The 25087-nt window shown below is 43.1% G+C and overlaps 1 protein-coding gene across 1 annotated transcript in view; it reads right to left on the reverse strand.

The window, feature by feature from the left end:
• Positions 1–427: 427 nt before the first annotated feature.
• The window catches only part of mrc1a (mannose receptor, C type 1a), a 122120-nt gene continuing 97460 nt past the window's right edge, over positions 428–25087 (reverse strand). Inside the window, exons 22-30 of the mRNA XM_078427731.1 lie at positions 24450–24612; positions 21963–22069; positions 15402–15634; positions 12445–12610; positions 6923–7072; positions 6240–6356; positions 3314–3481; positions 2882–2917; positions 428–657 (exon numbers count right to left, since the gene is read on the reverse strand). Coding sequence (XP_078283857.1) covers positions 428–657; positions 2882–2917; positions 3314–3481; positions 6240–6356; positions 6923–7072; positions 12445–12610; positions 15402–15634; positions 21963–22069; positions 24450–24612 — 1370 coding nt within the window. The remainder of the gene's footprint in view (positions 658–2881; positions 2918–3313; positions 3482–6239; positions 6357–6922; positions 7073–12444; positions 12611–15401; positions 15635–21962; positions 22070–24449; positions 24613–25087) is intronic.

Genomic DNA, 25087 nt, shown 5'->3' on the forward strand with positions numbered 1-25087 from the left:
TTATTGGAACAAATAACCAGAAAATTACAACAATACATTTTTGGAGTAGGGCTAACCCCTAAAAACCCCTAAAAATATCATTCCAGTATTATCTTTGTCCTGAAGCAATAAGATTTAACTCTCTCCTATTTACAGAAACAAATTATCGTATTGAAATAGTAATATTACTAAAACACTGAGCATTAATTCTAAAAGGTTATACCTGATAATTAACCTTTAACAAACAAAGTAATCAATATATATATAATTCTCAAAAAATGACAGTAAACAGTTCAGAAGAATAATCATAGACTCCAGTGCAAAATATTGCAGTAAAAGCATAGATCAGCCAAATACACTACTAAAATTGATATCCAGTCTAACTGCTTGCAGTTTCTGGTACATTTATTTCAATATATTTCAAAAACTTTAGTAAATTACATGAATTCTATTCATTTGATTCTATATTTGGCACAAGAGATTTCAAGTCACAGGGTCCAGATGTAGCCTCTCTGTTGAAGTAAAGAGTATTGTCAAAATGTGTGTGTCCATCTGTGGTCTTCCTGCTGTACTTTTGAAAGAAGTAGCCTCCAAGAACCACAATTAAAATGGCGATGATAACCAGCAACACCATAATTCCCGTCATGTTGTAAACTGGAGTCTCTTTTGGCTGGGAAACTGATGAAAAAAATAACAATAAGTAATGATATCAAAGATAATACTCAAGAGCACATAACTCAGTCTGTCAGCACAGTTGCAAGCTATTAAGTTGGAGCTTCCTACCCAAGATATTTTCTCTATCCGAAGCATTAAAATATAGGAAAACAGAGCAGGAGTCAGCTAAAGGGCCCCATTAAGTCTACTAAGGAAAATTAGTCAATAGCTTTAATAGCTATCAGTGCTGAATTCCTCACCATCAATATCGAGGAGGTCAAGCCGAAAGATTAAAGGACATTATATAAATACTAGGGGGCGGCTCAGTGATGCAGTTGGTAAAGCTGCTGTATCACAGTACTGGAGACCCAGGTTTGATCCTGAGGTGCTGTTTGTGTGGAGCATGCACGTTGTACCTGTGACTACATGGATTTCCATTGAGTTCTTCAGTTTCAGATGTCCGGATTTATAGATTAATTGGCCTTTGTGGCCATTGTGTGCAGGAAATGGATGCAAAAGTAGAATAACATGGAACTAATGTGAGCTGGTATAAGAAAATAACTGCAGATGCTGGTACAAATCAAAGGTATTTATTCACAAAATGCTGGAGTAACTCAGCAGGTCAGGCAGCATCTCGGGAGAGAAGGAATGTCTGTTTTTAGTCTGAAGAAGGGACTCGACCCGAGACCCTTCTTCAGACTAAAAACAGAGCAGGAGTTGTGAGCTGGTGATCGATGATCAGCACGGACTCGGTGGACTGAAGGACCTGTTTCCATGCTGAACTATCTCTGAACTGAATCATGTCAAGAAGAATAGGCCAGAGCCTGAGTTCTTTCTCATAAATGATTTGCATCATCTGCAAAGCACAACCAGCAGGTGTGCATGAATATTTACGACTTGCATTGATGAATGCAGCTCTAAGACAAAGCAGCCCACTTGATATGCACCCTGTCTGACGTTTATTCCTTCTGCTATATATGGTCTACGGCTACAATGTCCACAAGGTGCACTGCAGCAACTCGCCAAGACCTCAGACAATACGGCCTGGTCTTGTGACCATGGCTGCCCAGAAAGACAATGGCGAGAGGAACTTGGGGAAATCACCACTTCCTAATCACACGACAGTTGAATTTGACAACATTGCATTTGGTAAATAGTTGAGGCCGAAACACCGATACCTGTGTAACTTTCCTGATTATATCCTGTAGTCCCGAAAACAACATTCCTTATTCTGTTATTAGTCACCTCCAAACAGCAAGCATGGCGCATCCACCGTGGAACCAGGAACCCACCCGGAGGGGGAAGTCTGGCGACCCCTGCCCCTGAAGACCGGGAATCACGGAAGAAGAGGGAGGGAGTTGGTGACAGTGGTGGGCGCAGGTCAAAAGACCCAGTAAGAAGAACTGGGCGTCTTACCTTCCACGCCCCCAAGGTCATTGTGGGTGCCCCCCGGGGAACAAGGACTGAAGAGGGCCGTGAAAGGGGAGGGATGACGGTTCGCGGGACGATCGGAATGGAGGCGATGGTTGCAATGGGCCTTTGTGGCCAGCTGCAGCTGGGACAGTAAAACGGCCCTAAAATGGCAACTCTTGCACATAGACTCAGTGGTAGACACAAAATGCTGGAGTGATTCAGTGGGTCAGGGAGCATCTCTGGAGAGAAGGAATGGGTGACGTTTCGGGTCGAGACCCTTCTTCAGACTGAGGTCGAGACCCTTCCCATTCCTTCTCTCCAGAGATGCTGCCCCCCATTTCTTCTCGCCAGAGATGCTGCTTGACCCACTGAGTTATTCCAGCATTTTGTGTCTACCTTCGATTTAAACCAGCATCTGCAATTTTTTCCTATAGACTCAATGGGCTGTTCTATATATTCTATATATTATACATACATTCTGTATTAACTGGGGGATTGTGCTTATATATGGCGATAGTCTTGCTGATATGTATGCAAACAACAAAAAAATCACTGCACCTTGGTACACTTGATAATAAAGAAACTATTGAACCATTGAATCATTGTGTTATTGCGTCTTGACTGCCAAAAGTAAGAGTATCAGTGAAAATTCTCCACATACAGTATAATGTTACTTTGTGTTAATGACACTTGTCATATCCTTCAGAACTTTCCTCAACAAGCTACAACCGAAAGCCACTTTTGCAGCTGGATCAGCAAGTACCAATTTTGGGTAAGTATAAATTTATCAAACAGGGATAATGCTAGCAATTTCTAGAGTGCAAATAATTCTTACCTTCCTGTTCTAGTGGTGCCTCAGTTACTTCCACAACTGCAAAGAAGAAATGTTAATTATTACTGAGTAAATACCACAAAGGAAAAGAGACAGTGGCACGGTGGCGCAGCTGTAGAGTTGCTGCCTTACAGCGCCAGAGACCTGGGTTCACTCCTGACTACAGGTGCTATCTGCACAGAGTTTGTACGTTCTCTCTGCGAACACGTAGGTTTTCTCCGGTTGCTCTGGTTTCCTCCCACATTCCAAAGACATACAGGTTTGTAGGTTAATTGACTTTGGTAAAGATTGTAAATTGTCCCTAGTGCGTAGGATCATGCTAATGTACGGGGATCGCTGGTCGGCGCGGACTCAGTGGCCGAAGGGGCGGTTTCATGCTGTATCTCTAAACTAAACTAAATAAACTAAAGATTACCTGGAAGTCAGTTAACTTACTTTTTGGCATTTTACATATGTAGTTTTTATAACCTGAACATGGAGCATTATTCCAAGTACTCAGGTGTGAATACATTTCAACACAATCTTCCTGCTTGTGATCTGAAGGCTCGCCTTTATTCCAATTTACAAAATCCACCACACTTTTATCTAACCATAACCAGGCACCTGCAATGAGAAAAAAAAAATAGCTTAAGGGTGGCACAGTGGTAGAGTTGCTGCCTTACAGCGCCAGATACCCGGGTTCGATCCTGACTACGGCTGCCATCTGTACGGAGTTTGTACTTTCTCCCTGTGACCTGCGTGGGTTTTCTTTAGGATCTCCGGTTTCGTCCCACGTTTCAAAAACGTACAGAAGGTTAATTGGTTTGGTATAATTGTAAATTGTCCCTAGTGTGTGTAGGATAGTGCTAGCGTATGGGGTGATCGCCGGTCGGCGTGGACTCGGTGTGCCAAAGGGCCAGTTTGGCGGTGGCGGTGCAGGCTCGAAGGGCCGAATGGCCTACTCCTGCACCTATTTTCTATGTTTCTATGTTTCTACGCTGTATCTCTAAACTAAACAAAACTTAAATGCTTTATACAACTGCAATTTTAGTTGGGGAAGGAGTACGTCTCATGTGTCTCCTCCATCCATCCTCCCTGGCCACAATCAACACAAATAATCCACCCAATAGCACCCTGCTTGGGGTGCCTCAGTGCCAACAGTGGAACAATGATGGCACATTTGATTTTGCCCTACGTCGACGTCCCTGCCTGCCCCTCATCATTTTGTCTCCCCTAAGAACCATAAATAAGGTCATAAGGTCATAAATGATAGGAGTAGAATTAGGTCATTCGGCCCATCAAGTCTACTCCACGCCAATCATGGCTGATCTATCTCTCACTCCGAACCCCATGCTCCTGCCTTCTTGCCAAAACCTCTGACACCTGTTCTAACCAAGAATCTATCTATCCCTGCCTTAAAAAATATCCACTGACGGACTCTACAGCCTTCTGTGGCAAAGAATTCCACATATTCACTACCCTCGGACTAACAAAATTTCTCCTTATTTTCCTAAAAGAACATCCTTTAATTCTGAGGCTATGACCTCTAGTCCTAGACTCTCCCACTGGTGGAAACATCCTCTCCACATCCACTCTATCCAAGCCTTTCACTATTCTGTACGTTTCCATGAGGTTCCCCCTCATTCTTCTAAACTCCAGCGTTTAGCATTCCAGCATTCTTCTAAAATCAGTCTACATAGTCCTTATATTTTATGGACTATGCATTTCTGGGATAGGGAGTTCCAGAGAATTACAGTCCTCCAGGAGAAGAAACACCTCCTCATGTCAGAGAACATAGATCAGTGCCGCACAGGAGCAGTCCCATAATGTCTGTGCTGAACATGATGCCAATATAATCTCATCTCCTCTGCCTGCACATTATCCATATCCCTCCATTCCCTGCATATCCATGTGCCTATCTAAAAACCTCATAAACGCCACTATCATATCTGTCCAAGGGAAGAAATATCATTTCAGCCTCCATCCCCACATAATTTTGTACTTCAGTAAAATCCACGGTAATGCTCTTGAACACCATTGAGTTTTGTCCAATCTACTCGACCTTTCATTTCACAGCAACCCCATCATTTTTGGATAAAGAACTGATTTTATTTCATGAGGATGCTATTTTGAATTCAACAGCAATATGCTTTTATGGAGTGCGTGCTTTGCTGCAACATTTCAGAGTGAACTATCCCACAAATTGACAATCTGCCACATATCAGAACAATTGGCCAAAATGATCAATGAGATCGATTCTCAGAACTGCGTTTGGTTGAGGGGTTAGACATACACAGGTTTGACGCAAGACCAATTCATCACAGGGAACCAATAAGTGAGCAAGGAGGTCAGAAGTCTACTCTCCCAGCTTTGACAAAGAATTTAATGTGCTGATTTCATCCTGTTGATTGCTGCAATTGCCTTCTACCATCAGTAGTCCAAGGAAATGCTGAGGTAAAGGCTTTTCCTCATATGGGCACAGCTAACATTGCATTTAGGCACAATGCACTTTTTTTACTCGATAATCACAACCAAAACAACCAAACAGTGGGTAGCAAAGGTCTGCTAGCACTAGTGGAACTAAATCAAATTTAATAATATGTAATTACTTATGAGAGTCCTAGGGTCATGCAGTACAGAAACAGTCCCTTTGGCCCAGCTCGTCCAAGCGGACCAAGATGCCCCATCTAATCTAGTCCCATTTGCAGAGGTTTAGCCTTTATTCCTCCAAACCTTTCCTACCCATTCACCTGTCCAATAGGCTTTCAAATGCTCTTACAGTACCTGCTTCAGCTACCTCCTCTGGCAGCTCATTCCATATACCCATAAACCTTTGAATGAAAAGGTTGCCCCTCAGGTTACGCCCCCTGGTTCTTGATTCCCCTGCCCTGGGTAAAATACTCTGTGCATTCACACTACGTATTCCCCTTAGCCTCTTCAGCCTCCTCCACTCCACGGAATAAAGTCCTAGCCTGCTCAACCTCTCCATAATGCTCAAGCCCTCGGGTCCTGGCAACGTCCTTGTACATCTTATCTGCACTCATTCCAGCTTAATGACATAAGCATAAATTATTCTGAGTGCTGGTAGTATATGCGGGAAAGTGGAAAGGAGAGAATAAAAACAAGGGCAAAACATTGCACTTTTGCTTTTTCAATATCATACATGTTGTTATATTTAAAATATGTTTATATATGTTCATGATTACTTTCACAATAGTTTTGAAAAGCATTAGACAAATTAACATTTTCTCGTGCACTTGTTATTTGGAAACGGGTGTAAGAATTGCATGGCATAAAGATAAACAGAACTCATAGGTTGTCCTGCACATTCTAATTTTGAGACAGGGTAAAATGAGGACACTGTGAACTTTTTTTTTTTTACCTTCAATATTCCTGTACATTCCTATCCAGAAGGTTGGCGACTTGTCAGCCATGATTTCTGTTGTATGCAGCAAAAAGGTGCTTTCTGGAGTATCATCAATGCTTACTAATGAAGCCCCTGGTAATGAAGAACAATATGTTTTATTGATTCAATGGTTCAATAGTTCATTATTGTCACAGCCCTGTGAAATTCTTTTGCACAGCCCACAAATGCACAGTCACTATATTTTGGTGCCCTTTAAAAAGAAAAAGTCTTTGTGCAAAATGGAAAAATAACAGCAAAGTTCAAACCAAAGCCAATTACTTCACATTTTGTGATCGACTAACAATTATTGAGTGAAGAAGCCGACAGCAAATATGCAAACAAAATTAATGCATCTGATCAAAAGTTTTTGAGCTGAAATATCTTGTTTCTCTCTCCACAAGTGCTGCTGAATATTTCCAGCAATTGGGTTATTTTTTATTATCAGGACAGGACATGTGCCACATCTCATGGGTTTGAAGTATTTGCATTTACAGAATGATGTGGGAATTACTATAATATTTGGTATTTAGTTATATGAAGCAGTTTGCTGGTGAGATGTGGATTCATTTAAAAATATATAATCATTTGACCCTTCTAGTCAATCACAGTGTCTTTAAAAATGATGTATTTTCACGCCTACCACAAAGGAAAGTTCTTACCATAACGAATGCAGTCGAGGCTGGCAGAGGCCCAAGCTTTTTTAATTGCTGTTTCAAAGAAGTAGCAGTGGCCATGGAAAGGGATCCAGGCTTGGTTCACCTTTTCTGGACATTTTCCAGGGAGTTGAGGTCGCTCGGTAACCACGGGCTCTGATAAAATAAATCAGGGATAAAATTGATCATTCTTCCTTACTCTTCAGTTAATTCGAATGCTTTTATTCACAGGAAAACACATGACAATGCAGGTGCTGGAATCTTGAGGGTGGCACGGTGGCGCAGCGGTAGAGTTGCTGCCTCACAGCGAATGCAGTGTCGTCGACTCAGGTTCGATCCTGACTACGGGCGCCGTCTGTACGGAGTTTGTACGTTCTCCTCCCCGTGACCTGCGTGGGTTTTCTCCGAGATCTTCGGTTTCCTCCCACACTCCAACGACGTACAGGTATGTAGGCTAATTGACTGGGTAAATGTAAAAATTGTCCCTAGTGTGTGTAGGATAGTGCACGGACTCGGTGGGCCGAAGGGCTGTATCTCTGTATCTCTAAAAAAATCTAAATCTAAAAAATAGAAAGTGCTGGAGGAATTCAGCAGGTCAGGCACCATCTGTGATGGTGCAGGTCAGGGCCCTTCCTGAGACTGATCCCGTCCCAACCCAAAACATCACCTCTCCATTCGCTCCCTAGATGCTGCCTGAGCTGCTGAGTTCCTCCAGCACTTGTGCTTTGCACTTTTATTCACACTTCTGAAGGGGAGATTCTCTGAACACACACAATTTCCATTTGAATAAATGAACTATTTTTCTGCAAGATGCTTTTCCATGATGTACTTGACTTGGCCTGTCAAAATACCTTTTAAATGTTGTAATTTTAAATGTTGTAAATGACAACTAATTATGTACTGAATTTTGGAATAATTTACTTTGCATTTTCCTCTATTGAATTGGAATTATTTCCTTTGCAGAATCTATAATTGATGACACTTTCTGCAAAGTAAATTCGCTGTCACTTTGCAATTTTAAAAATTGCAACATTCACAACGTTTAAAATAGAGCAGCAAGATTTGTGGGGGTTTCTTTCATCTTGAATGCAGTCTGTTTCCAATGAAATCTACCTAAATTTATAAATTTTCAATGAATGATTTTCTCATAGATTCATGACGTTATACAGCATGGAAACAGGCTCTTTGGCCTAACACATTCATGCTGATCTAGATGCCTATCTCAGCTAATCCCAGTTAGAACATAGAACAGAATAGCATAGGAATAGGCCCTTCAGCCCACAATGACTATGCCCAAATTAAACTAGTCTCCTCTGCCTACATGTGATCAATATCCACGCAATTGTCTGTGTTTGGCAAAAACCTGAAAACTTTCGAATCTGTGTCCCTGTCCAACTGCTTTTTAAATTGTACTTGCCTCTACCACCTCCTCTGGCAGCTCGATTTGTTATAAAGCAATGGACACGTACTCGATTCATGAATTTTTCTTTGCCAGTACAAACAATCTTTCAATAGCAATTGAATATCTGAGGCAGGTGGAGATGCGTCAACAAAGCTTGCCATCACATTGACTGGCAGTAGCTCTGCCATACATTGTTGTTTGTACAGACCATTGCCTTAAATACGGACTGATATAACTCACAGTTTATTGACATAATTTACTGTTGACACAATTAGCTATTGCAAATGATCTCTTTTGGATGTAACAGAAATTGGACGTGGACAAGCTGAGGTGGGGCATTTCGGTCGCAAGGACGAGTCGGGCCGAAGGGTCTGTTTCAATGCTGTATGAATCTATGAGAAGTTAATCAAAGCCAATAATGTGGCAACCTAAATAAAAATCCCCATTGACAGCATTGCTTTTTCATGATTATGTCATGATATTTTTTTTACCCTTTATCAAAAGATAATGCGTCAAGAATATCAATGGAGCTTTGTTCATTGTCGGCAATGCCTCTGGAATTCAAGTTAACATTGGAATTTGCCTGGCAACAACTGCGATCCTGACGCTGAGTGCTGTCTGTACAAAGTTTGTATCCCCATGACCATATGGGTTTTCTCCAAGATCTTCAGTTTCCCTCCACACTCCAAAGATGTACAGGCTTGGAGGTTAATTGGCTTGGTATAATTGGAAATTGTCCCGGGTGTGTGTAGGGTAGTGTTAGTGTGTGGGGATCGCTGATTGGCATGGATTCAGTGAGCCGAAGGGCCTGTTTCTGCACTGTATCTCTAAATTAAACTAAACTAATTCATTTATCATACTGTCTTAAAATATGGACCTTAAGTCCAAATATCTGATCATTTTTTGGCGACGGATGAAAAGGTTTGGAAGCTCTGGTCCAAACATTTAAAGCGGCATCAGATTTATTATTTTATCAGTAAAAGCTTTATCTGACCTTCTTACATCCTTCTTCTGCCGGAATTTCGAGCTCCTCCCAGGTTTATTCAGAAGTGTATTGCGTTTACAAACTAAACTAAACTAAACCATTGACATCAGTGCCTCTTCATATGACATAACACATGTAATAATGAATGGTGTCAGGGAAAAAATTATAATCAGTGAGACAAAGTGTAAACTCAGCAACTGTTTTGCCAAACGCTTGCACTCTGTCCACCAAGGCCTGTTGGATCTCCCTGTTTCTACCAATTTAAACCCCCTTCGCATTCCCAGGCCAACCTTTCTGACCTTGGCCTCCTCCATTGCCAGAGTAAGGTCAATGCAAATTGAAATAACAAAAACTCATATTCCACTGGGGTAGCCCACAAACCCTTCTCTTCAAAACCCTCAGGCCGCCAGTCCTCCACACATTTCACTCATCACCCCCCTCTCCCTGCTCCTTTCCACTGCTCCTTATGCTCATCTCCCACCCTTCTCATCTCCAAGTCCTTTCCCCATTTCCCCATTTCTTTCTCCTGCCCCCTATCTCCATCCATCCATGTGCCTCCCTCCAGCTTGCATTTCACTCCTCCGTCTTTTCTTATCTGACACTTTTTTGTCTTCTTTTCACCTTCAGCTTTTGTTACTTACTCGACCGATCTGCCAACTACCCTCCCCCACCTCACCTGTATCCACCTATTACCTGCCAGGCTTTGCCCCATCCTCAGCTGTCTTTTGCAGCTTTCTTCTATCTACTCCATCAGTCTGAAGACCTTATGTCTCTATACCCATGGTGCGTGTATATCCCCCATGGATTTGAAAACGTAAAGAATCTCCTTGGTCATGTTGGTAAGTGAGGCTGGTTTGATGAAGTAGATCGGGGTGACGCAGGAGCGCAAGATGAAGAGCTCACAAATGAGGAACTGTTGGCACCTTTGCAGTAAGTGTAATCAAGAAGCCTTCAACATAGCAGCACAACCAACAAACCATCTTCCCACAAATAAATATATGGCGTTGTGCTGCTGCATGGAAAAGGCGTTCGTCATCTTCAGAGATGGTGATAGCAACATGGAGCTTAGCATTAGATGTGGCAATATAATGGAAAGTGTCCTATTTGATCTAGACATCAGTTGACACCTTCTTTAAGTCTCGCTCATCAGCCATCCTTACAACATTCATCAGTTGAACCTTGGCCATCAACTCCATCCAGCTCAGATTCACCGGCTTCACCAGCATCTGCAAATCCATGATGTTTACTTCCCACCTGCCAACATCACATGCAAAGCCACCGCAAGGGAGAGGGGGAGAGGGGGAGAGAGATAAAGAAAACATAGAAACATAGAAAATAGGTGCAGGAGGAGGCCATTCGGCCCTTCGAGCCAGCACTACCATTCATTGTGATCATGGCTGATCGTCCCCAATCAATAACCCGTGCCTGCCTTCTCCCCATATCCCTTGATTCCACTAGCCCCTAGAGCTCTATCTAACTCTCTCTTAAATCCATCCAGTGATTTGGCTTCTACTGCCCTCTGTGGCAGAGAATTCCACAAATTCACAACTCTTTGGTGAAAAAGTTTTTTCTCACCTCAGTTTTAAATGGCCTCCCCTTTATTCTAAGACTGTTGTCCCTGGTTCTGGACTCACCCAACATTGGGAACATTTTTCCTGCATCTGGCTTGTCCAGTCCTTTTATAATTTTATATGTTTCTATAAGATCCCCTCTCATCCTTCTAAACTCCAGTGAATACAAGCCTAGTCTTTTCAATCTTTCCTCACATGACAGTCCCTCCATCCCAGGGATCAATCTCGTGAACCTACGCTGCACTGCCTCAATTACAAGGATGTCCTTCCTCAAATTAGTAGACCAAAACTGTACACAATACTCCAGATGTGTATTGCCAGGGCCCTATACAACTGCAGAAGAACCTCTTTCCTCCTATACTGAAATCCTCTTGTAATGAAGGCCAACATTCCATTAGCTTTCTTCACTGCCTGCTGTACCTGCACGCCAACTTTCAGTGACTGGTGTACAAGGACACCCAGGTCTCGCTGCACCTCCCCCTTACCTAATCTGCCTCCTTGTTTTTGCCGCCAAAGTGGATAACCTCACATTTATCTATATTATACTGCATCTGCCACGCATCTGCCCACTCACTCAACCTGTCCATGTCACCCTGCAACCTCCTAACATCCTCTTCACAGATTACACTGCCACCCAGCTTTGTGTCATCCGCAAACTTGCTAGTGTTGCTTTTAATTCCCTCTTCCAAATCATTAATATATATGGTAAACTGTTGCGGCCCCAACACCGAGCCTTGTGGCATTCCACTCGCCACTGCCTGCCATTCTGAAAAGATCCCGTTTACTCCTACTCTTTGCTTCCTGTCTGCCAACCAATTTTCTATCCATGTCAACATTCTACCCCCAATACTATGTGCTCTAATTTTAGTCACCAATCTCCCGTACGGGACCTTATCAAAGGCTTTCTGAAAGTCTAGATACTGTACATCCACTGGCTCCCCTTCATCAATTTTACCTGTCACATCCTCAAAAAATTCCAGAAGATTAGTCAAGCATGATTTCCCTTTCATAAATCCATGCTGACTTGGACATTCTTTTACTGCTACCCAAATGCATCGTTATTACCTCTTTAATAATTGACTCCAGCATCTTTCCCACCACCGAAGTCAGGCTAACTAGTCTGTAATTCCCCGTTTTCTCTCTCCCCCTTTTTCTCTATCGAAATATAGAGAAAGAAAGGAAGAGAGAAGTACAAAAAGAAGATAGAGAAAGAAAGAGGGAGAGAAATAGAGAGAGAAATGGAAAGGGAGAGATCCCATATGTTTCTCTTGATGAGTACCCTTGATTTATTTTTGTGTTATGTTTTTATAAACAAAATTCTTAAGCTGTGAAATATAACCAGTTGTTATTATATTGAATCTGGTGGAGAATTATTCACTTAGTGAATTGCGTTTCTCAGAATGTAACTCCTTTGTAAAATGAGGAATACCTTTATCGGAATGCAAATTAATGTTATAAAAATGTTAAAACAAGTTTATGTTCATTTGCAGTTTTGATGTAAATTGATATTCAACGACGTCCATTTTGTACAAACACCATTGAAGTGCATAGTGGACTAATTAATTCTTACCAGAAGATATTTTACAACTGGCATAAGTCTCATTGTTGCAGTTTGAAGTTTTCCAATATCCATTCTGATCAATGAAGACACACTCTTTATTGTTCTTGGGCTCTCCAACATCCCAATTAGAATAGCGCAGTTTCCACCCATCAATCCATCTGTATTGTCCTTCAGTCTGAAATAAATTTTATTTTAAAATACTGCAACAGTACCCTCGCCCATTTGAATTCACGAGTCCCTGCACTGAGCTGTTTGCTACTTAAAGTGGCAGGAACTGGCTTTCTTTTGAGACCCCTGTACCTAGCTAACATCTCTTTCCATTTTAACTCAAACACTCAAAATAATCCAAAGGGTTGCTTCATATTTGCAGATTCTGATGCCTGTTGCTATACTAAATGCATATCAAAATTATAGGAATGAATTAAAGACATTCATCTGCAATTACCTTTTCCTTTCAAGTGTCTGACCTAATTGGAATAAATGAGGCTGTGCGTGATACACAAGCCATAAAGCTGAGGGACCGGATACAACTACACGTGGCTCCAGGCTCGGCACCACTGTGCTGTGCCTCTGCACCCATTGCTGAGCCCGGCTGAAGAGTGGGAGGTAGGAATCGCTGGCACTCAACTCTGGGACATTCAGGAACTTGCTATTGCAGTGGCCAGGCCTGGAAGTCAGGGATGAACTGACCCGTGCTTCACAGGCGGCCGACCTTTCTCTACAGAAGTATTAGCTGATGCTCCGCACAATCTACCAAACACCATCTCATTACCCTGTCTATATTCTCAGAACCACTCTCCCCTCTTCCCTTTGCAGCTAATGTGAGGTCATGTTGCAATTGTATAAGATGTTGGTGAGACCGCATTTAGAATGAATGCGGTCAGTTCTGGGCACCATGTTACAGGAAAGATATTGTCAACCTTGAAAGGGTTCAGAGAAGATTTACAAGGATGTTGCCAGGACTAGAGGGAGAGGTTGAGTAAGTTGGGTCTCTATTCCTTGGAGCGCGGGAGAATGGGAGGTGATCATATTGAGGTGTATAAAATCATGAGAGGAATAGATCGGGTAGATGCACAGAATCTCTTGCCCAGAGTAGGTTAATCGAGGACCAGAGGACATAGGCTCAAGGTGAAGGGGAAAAGATTTAATAGGAATCTGAGGGGTAACTTTTTCACAGAAAGGGTGGTGGGTATATGGAACAAGCTGCCAGAGGAGGTCATTGAGGCTGGGATGACCCCAACGTTTAAGAAACAGTTAGATAGGTGCATGGATAGGACAAGTTTGGAGGGATATGGACCAAGCGCAAGTAGGTGGGATTAGTGCAGCTGGGACATGTTGGCCGGTGGAAGCAAGGTGGGCCGAAGGGACTGTTTCCACACTGTATCACTCTGATTTGATGATTCTATGCTCATGAACCCCAATTACAGTAATAAAGTCATAGAATCTTGAAGCCATACAGCTCGGAAATAAGCCCTGCAGCCCAACTCATCCATGCCGAAAATGATGTCCCACTAGTCCCATTCCACTAGACTACATTGTTGGAGTGTAACTAGAAAAGTGCTGTGAAGGTCAGCCAGCAAACTTGGTATTGGACATTTGTGCTTGACTCCCAAACCTGCTGGAACTCACACGGTCTAATTGGAGACGTTACAGCTCAACATTGACTGCACGGTCCGGCCAAAATTCTTACGTAATTTGCCTGATCCCGTGTTATTTTTGTCCAGCTCAGTTTAATTTCTGAGATCTTCCCGCTCCAGTTTGGTGTGATTACCTGGCTTTGGAGCTTTGTGCCCATGCCATTTACAGAAACATAGAAAGCAAAGGCCCAGATCATGAGGGTCCCAGGCACTGACCAGACTCCCAATCCCACTGCCCACCTCTTTGCTGTTGTCTCTACTGGACACAGGGAGCTGAATGAGTTGACCATCTGTGCAGAAAACAGGCCTGGGGCTACATATTCCTCTGTTTTTAGTTCAGAATGCCATCATTTCACTTCTTTTGACTTTTCTCATATTTGTGTTTATCCTCTTTTATGAACAGAGTTGTTATCTATACATCTGCCAGCCCCCATGTGAAGCTGCTTCACCAGCGGGCTCAATGTTAAGTCAAGTGGAAAAGCAACTTGAGCAGATTCTGCATCTGACTAGCCTGTTTCCATCTTCTGCTTTTGCCTGAGGATGTACAGAAGTCTGAATCAAAATTTTGAAGGGCTGAGAGCTAACAGTTTCCCACAAAAGATTTACCCGAAGATATTTCTCCAGGTCATCTTTAATCCTGTAGCAATTGCTCACTTTTCTCATCTTGCAGTCAAATGCCCATCCATTCCCAGCATTGGCTATGAATACTCACATCTAAATTTAATTCATACAAAGTGCTCATAGTGTTTTCGAGTCATACAGCACGGAAACAGGCCTTTTGGCCCAACTTGCCCATGCTGGCCAAGATACCCCATCTATACTCATCCCACCTGCCTGCATTTAGCTCATATCCCTCTAAACCTTTCCTATCCATGTACCTGTCCAGATGTCTATTAAATGTTGTTGTATCTGCCTCAACTACTTCGTCTGGCAGCTTGTTCCATATACCTGCCATCCTCTGCGTGAAGAAATTGCCCCTCGGGATCCTATTAGATCTTTCCCCTCTCACCTCTGAATATTGAACCCCTATCTGGGTTTAAAAAAACTGTGCATTCGTTCCAAAGTGTACCATTAGAAGTCTGTTTAATTTATTCTTTGGTTTACACTGTTTCTTTGTTTCAAGATTCAAGAGATTCAAGATATCTTTATTTCTCATCCAAAAAACAAGTTTTTTGGACGAAATTTAGTCACCCACAGTCCAACAATAAAAGCAATAAAACAAGCAAATTACACAACCCCAACCAACACACAAAAAAAGAAACATCCATCACAGTGAGTCTCCTCCAGTCCCCTCCTCACTGTGATGGAAGGCCAGAATGGCATTCTTACCTCAGCGGCATTTAATCCAATCCAAAGTTTCTCGCCGAATTTGTTTGCATCTAACATCATGAAGGCATTTTCAAAGGCATTCCTAATGCTGACAAGCTGGGCACCTTCCGCTTCACACACTTTACGAGCATCTTGCCATTTCAACTTGACTGTGATTGTTTTGTAGGAACTGTTGGCATATTGAAAGTAATCTAGTGCAGGGATAGTTGTGGGCTCTGCGCTTAATGCGGGGTCTGTGGAAAGAATTATATCTCGTTTCTTAGTGTAGGAAAATAACTGCAGATGCTGGTACAAATCGAAGGTATCACAAAATGCTGGAATAATTCAGCAGGTCAGGCAGCATCTCAGGAGAGAAGGAATGGGTGACGTTTCGGTTCGAGAAGAGGGTCTGAAGAAGGGTCTCGACCCGAAACGTCACTCATTCCTTCTCTCGTGAGATGCTGCCTGACCTGCTGAGTTACTCCAGCATCTTTTGATATCTCGTTTCTTTATTCCCATTGAAATTTCTATGCATATTGCACTTTCTAAATGATGACAGGAGAACACTCAATTTTTCAATCTAAGCCAAAGATGTTTTAGTAAAGTTAATGAGCAGTAACCTAACAGGTACCTGAGATCATCGTGCAGATTTCCAAAGCGAACACTGTCATCAGAAACCTTTGTCTCATCCCAGTGGAAATTAGGAAACATCAGATATAACACAATTTCAATGACTAGGAATTAGAGGGAAAGACACAAAGTGCCAGTGTATGAGGCTCAGGGCCAAGGTTATGTGATGTCAGTAATGTCTTTAAACTGACTATGCTCTAATTTGTGATCACCTGTGGCTTCAAACCAATGTTCAGAGCATTCCTTGAAACAATACTTTCTTTCTCATGTAAATGAAAATCATAAAAACTGCAGATGCCTGGAATCTAAATTGAAAAATACAAAAATACTAGAAACACTCAGCTGGTCAGGCAGCATCCATGGACAGAATAATAGAGTCAGAGTCATACAGCATGGAAACAGGACCTTCAGCTCAACTTGTCCATGCCAATCAAGATGCCCCGTCTAAGATAGTCCCATTTGGCCATGTTTGCCCTATATCCAATATATTAATGATTTGGACGAGGGAATTGAATGCAACATCTCTAAGTTTGCGGATGACACGAAGCTGGGTGGCAGTGTTAGCTGCGAGGAGGATGCTAGGAGGCTGCAGAGTGACTTGGATAGATTAGGCGAGTGGGCAAATGCATGGCAGATGCAATATAATGTGGATAAATGTGAGGTTATCCACTTTGGCGGCAAGAACAGGAAAGCAGAGTATTACCTGAATGGTGACCAATTAGGAAAAGGGGAGATGCAGCATGACCTGGGTGTCATGGTGCACCAGTCATTGAAAGCAAGCATGCAGGTGAAGCAGGCAGTGAAGAAAGCGAATGGTATGTTGGCATTCATAGCAAGAGGATTTGAGTTTAGGAGCAGGGAGGTTCTGCTGCAGTTGTACAGGGCCTTGGTGAGACCGCACCTGGAGTATTGTGTGCAGTTTTGGTCTCCTAACCTGAGGAAAGACGTTCTTGCCTTAGAGGGAGTACAGAGAAGGTTCACCAGATTAATCCCTGGGATGGCGGGACTTGCATATGAGGAAAGACTGGATAGACTGGGCTTGTACTCGCTGGAATTTAGAAGACTGAGGGGGGATCTTATAGAAACATATAAAATTCTTAAGGGGTTGGAGAGGCTAGATGCGGGAAGATTGTTCCCGATGTTGGGGGAGTCCAGAACCAGGGGTCACAGCTTAAGGATAAGGGGGAAGTCTTTTAGGACCGAGATGAGAAAACATTTCTTCACACAGAGAGTGGTGAGTCTGTGGAATTCTCTGCCACAGAAGGTAGTTGAGGCCAGTTCATTGGCTATATTTAAGAGGGAGTTAGATGTGGCCCTTTTTGCTAAAGGGATCAGGGGGTATGGAGAGAAGGCAGGTACAGGCTACTGAGCTGGATGATCAGCCATGATCATATTGAATGGCGGTGCAGGCTCGAAGGGCCGAATGGCCTACTCCTGCACCTATTTTCTATGTTTCTATGTTTCTAACCCTCTAAACCTTTTATATCCATGTAATCATCCAAATGTCTTTTAAATTCCGTTATTGTACATACCTCAACTATCTCCTCTAGGAGCTCTTCCATATACCTACATTCCTCTGAGTAAAAAAGTTGCCCCTCAATTTCCTATTTAATCTTGCTCCTCTCACCTTAAACCTCTGCCCTTTGATTCTTAGTTACCTACCCTGGGTATAAGACTTCAATGCATTCACACTATTTATTCTCCTCATGATTTTATACACCTCTTTTAGATCACCTCTCGGCCTCCTGTGCTCCAAGGAATAAAATCCTAGTCTGCCCAACATTTCTTTATAGTTCCGGCTTGCAAGTCCTGGCAACATCCATGTAAATCTCCTCCGCACCGTTAATATTTCCAGTCAGAGACTCCTCATCACAACCTTCAAAGCTGAAGCATTAACTCTGTTTCTTTTTCCGCGCATGCTGCCCGACCTGTTGCGTGTTTCAAAATGTACTGTTTCCTATCTCACTCCTTGAGCATGTTCATTGCAGATTACATTCTAAAAACCCGACCTTTGAAAAGAATTGTTCCTATCCCAACCACTCCTCTTCTTCCTGCTTCACGTAATTATCAGGAACTTTCTTTAAAGGCTTTTAAAGTTGAAAATATTCTTGAACATTCAATAATGGGAAATAGGCATAAAAAAATAAAATGTAGTGAAATAGAGAATAACAGTAGGGGTAACAACAGATGGGGGGCACAGTGGCCCAGCTGGTAGAGTGTTACCAGAGACGCAGGTTCGATCCCAACTTTGGCTGCAGTCTGTGTGGAGTTTGCATATTCTGGAAATTGCCCGTAAAGTGTAGGGATGAGAAAGTGGGATATCATAGAACTAGTGTTAATGTATGATCGATAGCCAGCATGGACTCAGTGGACCTAAAGGCCTGTTTCTATGCTGTATCTCTAAACGCTAAACTAAACTGAAACTGATGAGTTGCAGACTTGGTGAGACCACAACACAGAACTAGTTGCTAGCTCAGCAGCAGAACCAGGATGCTATAACTAAGCAATGACCAGCTGGTTAGATCAAAGTTCTACTATCTATTCATGTGTGTCTGCTCACTGTACCTTGCTGTCAACAGTAAATCTACACTTTTTCCCATCCCTCTGCTACATTAATGTAAAACCTCCCCTAAAACACGAACAAGCATTCCAGATTGGCTCTGGGGCCCAACTGAACAAATTCCCCATCAATAATTTGGATGAGAGGACCCAGAGTAATATACCAAAGTTTGCCAACGATATAAATCTAAATGGCAATGTAGGCTATGAAGAGGATACACTAAGCCTTAGTGGTTATCTCCGGTTTGCTTCCAGTTCCTTGTGCTGGTGAGGGCAGGAACAGGGAGATAGGGGATATGAATTTGTGGCTGAGGAGCTGGTGCAGGGGGCAGGGATTTAGATTCTTTGACCACTGGGATCTGTTTTGGGGTAAGGGTGAATTGTACAAAAGGGACGGGTTCCACCTTAACAGGCGGGGGACCAGCATTCTGGCAGGCAGGCTTGCCACTGCTACATGGGTGGGTTTAAACTAAATAGTGGGGGGGGGAGGGAGACAAATTGGAAAGACAAGAATGGAGTTAAAGGGAAAGAGAGTATAGGAAAAGTTAAGAAAGACACCAGAATTCACGGAGCAGAAAGTTCACAAAGCGACAGGAGAGTATGGCCAAGTGAAACGGGAATCGATGTTAAAGGTGAGGTGAGCAATGGATTAAAAGTATTATATATGAATGTGAAAAGTATAAGAAGTAAAGTGGATGCGCTTGAGGCTCAGTTCGAGATTTTGTAGATATGACATTGTGGAGATTACAGAGACGTGGCTGCAGGTGGATCGGGAGTGGGAACTGAATATTCAAGGTTATACGTCCTGTAGGCAGGTGGGCAGAGGAGGTAGGCAGAAGAGGTGGGGAAGCTCTGTTGGTGAGGGATGAAATTCAGTCCCTTGCGAGGGGTGACATAGGGACTGAAGAGGTAGAGTCACTGTGGATAGAATTGAGGAATTTTAAAGGTAAGAAGACGCTAATGGGAGTTATCTACAGGCCCCAAACAGTCGCCTGGATATAGGGTGCAAGTTGCAGCAAGAGTTAAAATTGGCATGTAACAAAGGTAATGCCACTGTGGTTATGGGAGATTTCAATATTCAGGTAAACTGGGAAAATCAGGTTGGTTCTGGACCCCAAGAAAGGGAGTTTGTAGAGTGCCTCTGAGATGGATTCTTAGAGCAGCTTGTACTGGATCCTACCAGAGAGAAGGCAATTCTGGATTTAGTGTTGTCTAATGAACCAGATTTAATAAGGGAACTCAAGGTAAAGGAACCGCTGCGAGGTAGTGACCATAATATGATTAGTTTTAATCTGCAATTTGAGAGGGAGAAGGTTAAATTAGAAGTGTCAGTGTTGCAGATGAACAAAGGGGACTATGAAGGCATGAGAGAGTAGCTGGCCAAGGTCAACTGGAAAGGGATCCTAGCAGGAATGACGGTGGAACAGCAATGGCAGGAATTTCTGGGCATAATCCAGAAGATGCAGGATCATTTCATTCCAAAGCCGAAGAAAGATTCCAAGGGGAGCAAGAGGCAACCGTGGCTGACAAGGGAAGTTCGGGATGGAATAAAACTAAAAGAAAAGATGTATAACAGCAAAGAGTAGCGGTTAGCCAGAGGATTGGGAAACTTTCAAAGGACAACAGAACGTAACAAAAAGAGCAATACGGGGTGAAACCATGAAGTACGAGGGTAAGCTGGCTAAGAATATAAAGAAGCATTGTAAAAGCTTCTTTAGGTATGTTAAGCGAAAAAGTATAGTAAAGACAAATGTGGGTTCCTTGAAGGCAGAAACAAGTGAAATTATTATAGGGAACAAGGAAATGGCAAAAGAGTTGAACAGGTACTTTGGTTCTGTCTTCACTAAGGAAGACACAAACAATCTCCAAGATGTACTAGAGGACAGGGGATCTAGGGAGACAGAGGAACTGAAGGAAATTTGAATTCAGCGAGAAATAGTATTGGGTAGACTGATGGGACTTAAGGTTGATAAATCCCCAGGGCCTGATGGTCTGCATCCCAGGGTACTCAAGAAGGTGGCTCTAGAAATCGTGGACACATTGGTGAACATTTTCCAATGTTCTTTAGATACAGGATCAGCTCCTGTGGATTGGAGGGTAGCTAATATTATCCCACTTTTCAAGAAATAAGTGAGAGAGAAAACAGGGAATTATAGACCAGTTAGACTGACATAGGTGGTGGAGAAGATGCTGGAGTCAATTATTAAAGAAGTAATAATGGCACATTTGGATAGCAGTAAAAGGATTGGTCCAAATCAGCATGGATTTATGAAGGGGAAATCCTGCTTGACTAATCTTCTGGAATTTTTTGAGGATGTGACAAGTAAAATGGATGAAGGGGAGCCAGCGGATGTAGTGTATCTGGACTTTCAGAAAGCCTTTGATAAGGTCCCACACAGGAGATTAGTGGACAAAATTAGAGTACATGGTATTGGGGGTAGGGTATTGGGAAGCGGCCCTGTTGAGGGAAGTACCTTGTGAGTAAAGTGCGAGTCCTTGGCTCAAGAGTCTTCAGCGAGGAGGCTACACCTGATTTGAAACTTGTGATTTTTTTGTCCACTGAAGAAATGGCGGGCAGGTTGGTGCAGCTTGTTTCCTGCAGGATGTGGGCAGTTGGGGATGCCGATGGAGCTTCTGGAGACACAACCTGCAGGAATTGTGTCCAGGTGCAGCTCCTGAGTGAACGTGTTGGGGAACTGGAGAAGCAACTGGATGTCCTCAGGGCCATCCGGGGAAACAAGAGCTTCCTGGACAGTACCTACAGTGAGGTTGTCACGCCAAGGATGCAGGAAGAGAGAAGGTGGGTGACTGGGAGAAAAGGGAACAAACGTGGAGAGCAGGAGACCTCGGTGGCTGTGCCCTCTTGGGAGCTGTCGGGGCAGAAGACACTTCCAGTCTGAGCGGCGGACAGGTCGGTGGCTCCAATCCTGGCAATGAGACTAGACCGGGGAGACTGACGTCGGGCAGAGCCATAGTAGTGGGTGACTCCATTGTCCGAGGTGTGGGCAGGAGATTCTGTGGTGGCAGGCGAGACATGAGGATGGTCTGTTGCCTCCCTGGTGCCAGGGTTCAAGATGTCATGGATCGACTTCAGAACATCCTTGAGAGGGAAGGTGAGCAGCCAGAAGCAGTTGTGCATGTGGGCACAAACGACGTCGGGAAGAAGAGGAAGGAGGTTCTGCAAAGTGAGTTTGGAGAGTTAGGAAGACGACTGAAAAGCAGGTCTTCCCTAGATGGTTATCTCTGGACTGCTTCCTGTACCTCGTGCTAGTGAGGGCAGGAACAGGGAGATAAGGGATGCGAATGTATGGCTGTGGGGCTGGTGCAGGCAGCAGGGATTTAGATTTATAGACCTATAGTAATATATTGTAGAAAAAGCAGCTCATTGCTCACCTTTATACTTTTGACATATGAAGCCTCTCTTGACGTTACAATAGTTATCCTTCCAGAGGCCAGCAATTTTGTTTGGAGTTACACTCACAGTCGCGCAGTCAGATTGCCATATGAAGAAAGCAAAAAATAGTTAACACCCTAAACCAACAGAAAGGGCGGTACGGTGGCGCAGCTGGTAGAGGTGCTGCCTCATGGCACCAGAGACACGGGATCGATCCTGCCCGCGAGGAGTTTGCACATTCTCACTGTGACCATGTGGGTTCTCTCCAGGTGCTCTGGTTTCCTCTCACGTCCCAAAGGTTGTCTCTGTAAAATTGCCCTTGATGTGTAGGGAGTGGATGAGAAAGTGTAATAGCATAGAACTAGGGCGATCAATCGTCGTGTGGATTCGGCAGGCCAAAGGTTCTGAACCGGTGATCAAAAGTGTTAACACCTGAAGCAGGAGACATATTTGGGGAGCACATTCCTGAATTTAGCTTGATTAAATTTGCCAGTAATGATAAGTGGGGCATCAGGGTTGGATGTCTAAAGAGAGTCGATGACCAAATCTAATTCCTCCAGTGCTATCTTGGCATTTGTTTGATTTGTGGTATGTAGATTGCTGACAAGATTGAAGTTCCCTCAGTGGTTTAAGATGGCGTTTGATGATCAGGTATGATGCAGAATTGAGCTAAGACACTGGGTGTTTGTGGATTTTACTGTCCGGTGATCTTTTTGTTTCCTGATTTACTTTTGAATTTCATTACACATTCCATAGGCTTTCTGTAATACCAGGATCTCAGATGGAAACTTCCCCTTTTTCCCTTTCAAAACCTATGTCTTCCAGGGCTGCGTCCTTAGCCCCCTACTGTACTCCCTGTACACACATGACTGTAGGGCCAGGTTCAGCTCAAACTCCATCATCAAGTTTGCTGATGACACTGTGGTGGTGGGCCGGATCTCCAACAACGATGAGAAGGCCTACCGGGAGGAGGTGGCTGATCTGGCACTCTGGTGTCAGGACAATAGCCTCCTCTTGAATGTCACTAAAACAAAGGAGCTGATTGTGGACTTCAGAAGGGCTAAACATCCAAGGACGTACACGCCACTGGAGATAAATGGGTCTATTGTGGATAGGGTGAGCAGTTTCAAATACTTGGGAGTCCGCATCGCAGAGGATCTGACGTGGGCAACGCACATTGCCGCACTGGTGGGTAAGGCTAAGCAGCGCCTTTACCACCTTAGACAACTGAGGAAATTCAGAGTGTCGCTGAGGATCCTTCATTGCTTCTACTCTGGGGCTGTAGAGAGCATCCTGTCCGGCAACATTACAGTCTGGTTTGGGAACAGCTCTGCCCAGGACAGGATGGCCCTGCAGAGAGTAGTGCGTTCGGCAGAACGCACCATGGGAACTACACTCGTCCCCCTGCAGGACCTATACATCAGGAGGTGCAGATCCAGAGCAAGCAAGATCATGAGGGACCCCTGCCACCCCAGTAACGGACTGTTCCAGATGCTACGGTCAGGCAAACGCCTCCGCTGTCACGCTGTGAAAACGGAGAGGATGAGACGGAGCTTCTTCCCACAGGCCATCAGGACTGTCAACTTTGATAACCCCAGAGACTAAATTTTTGTCGACACTTTTTGTGCTATGTTTAGTAACTTATTAACTTTATTTATATGCTGTAACTGTAATTATTTTTGTGCACAACCCGCAGGCATTGCCACTTTCATTTCACTGCACATCGAGTATGTGTATGTGACAAATAAATTGACTTGACTTGACTTGACTTGACTCAAGAGTTTCTGGATCTGGATGTCCCAACTTTTTTTTGTGGGGACATATTTACTTTAAAAAAAAGGGTTAATTTTCCAACTTTGTACTTCCAATGATCCATTCACTTGCCAAGACCATTCACTTAATATGCAGTCTGCAAATAGGTAGTCACCCTCCAAGGGTAAGGTTAATGCCTTATGAAATAATTCCCATATGCACCATTAAGAGACTGTCCCTAAATAGCCCGTGCTCTTCCATTACACTGCAGTGTGTAGGAAGGAAATGCTGACGCTGGTTTAAACCAATGATAGACACAAAATGCTGGAGTCACTTAGCGGGAAAGGCAGCATCTCTGGAGAGAAGGAATGGGTGATATTTCGGGTCTGAAAAAGGGTCTCAAACCAAAACCTATGTATCACTGATCCACGCAAATGGACAAGCAGGCCGTTACTGCCATCCTTGCAGTCCTCTCAACCCCAATTCCACTCTTAGGCTTCCTGAGGAAACATGACCCTCCAAAATTAATTCATAATTTTGTTGTCAGGTAAGCTTTTATTGAGATTTTAAAAGTTCCAGCTAAGATTATTTTATACTGTGACTGTTCCCATTGTCCCAATGGAGTTATTGACCAGTTTTCCTCTTGAAGCTGGAGAATTCATGAAGACAAATGTTACGAAAAACAACTCTACTGCACGACTGCTGAAGCCCATCAGCAGAAATTGATACTTACCGGGTTATCATAGGTGCGTCTTTTTGCAGTTGGGAAACCTTTGGCCCAGTTGGTATAGAACACTCCCTTTCCTTCAGTCCAGAGATATTTACCCTCAATATTAATATCATTTAGTCCAATCCAGACATCCATAGCAAACCCAGTTAGGGACAAGGTAATAAATGCTGCAGGAAGAAAATTCAGGATAATGGTTAAATTCAAAGCTGGGGAAAAAAAATCATCGTATTAATATAGTGGTTCAATATGTAGTTATTGTTTGTACTGGGATCGAATTGTAACCATTATAACCTTTAATATGTGCTTTTTAAATACTTCATAGCTGTGCACAAGGTAATAAAAAAGTATAATAATGTGTTAATTAGAGAAATCCCATTGAAATTACATATGCAATTACATTATACTTTGGTTTGCACCATTGTAGTGTGGTTTACCAAGAATAACTGATAATTTATCGCAAATTATTTGTTCTGTAGTTGATTGAACGTAAAGCTGCAGCAAGTAACAATTTCATTGTTTTGATCTCAGTGCATATAACGATTAAATAGTTTTGACTTTTGACTAAAATTAAATTATTTCTAACATACATTAAATAAGTCTACCACTTTTCAGAAAGAGTTATGCGCATAATTTGGCAGCACG

The sequence above is a fragment of the Rhinoraja longicauda genome, chromosome 2 (assembly GCF_053455715.1).
Source record: "Rhinoraja longicauda isolate Sanriku21f chromosome 2, sRhiLon1.1, whole genome shotgun sequence".
Classification (NCBI taxonomy): Eukaryota; Metazoa; Chordata; class Chondrichthyes; order Rajiformes; family Arhynchobatidae; genus Rhinoraja; species Rhinoraja longicauda.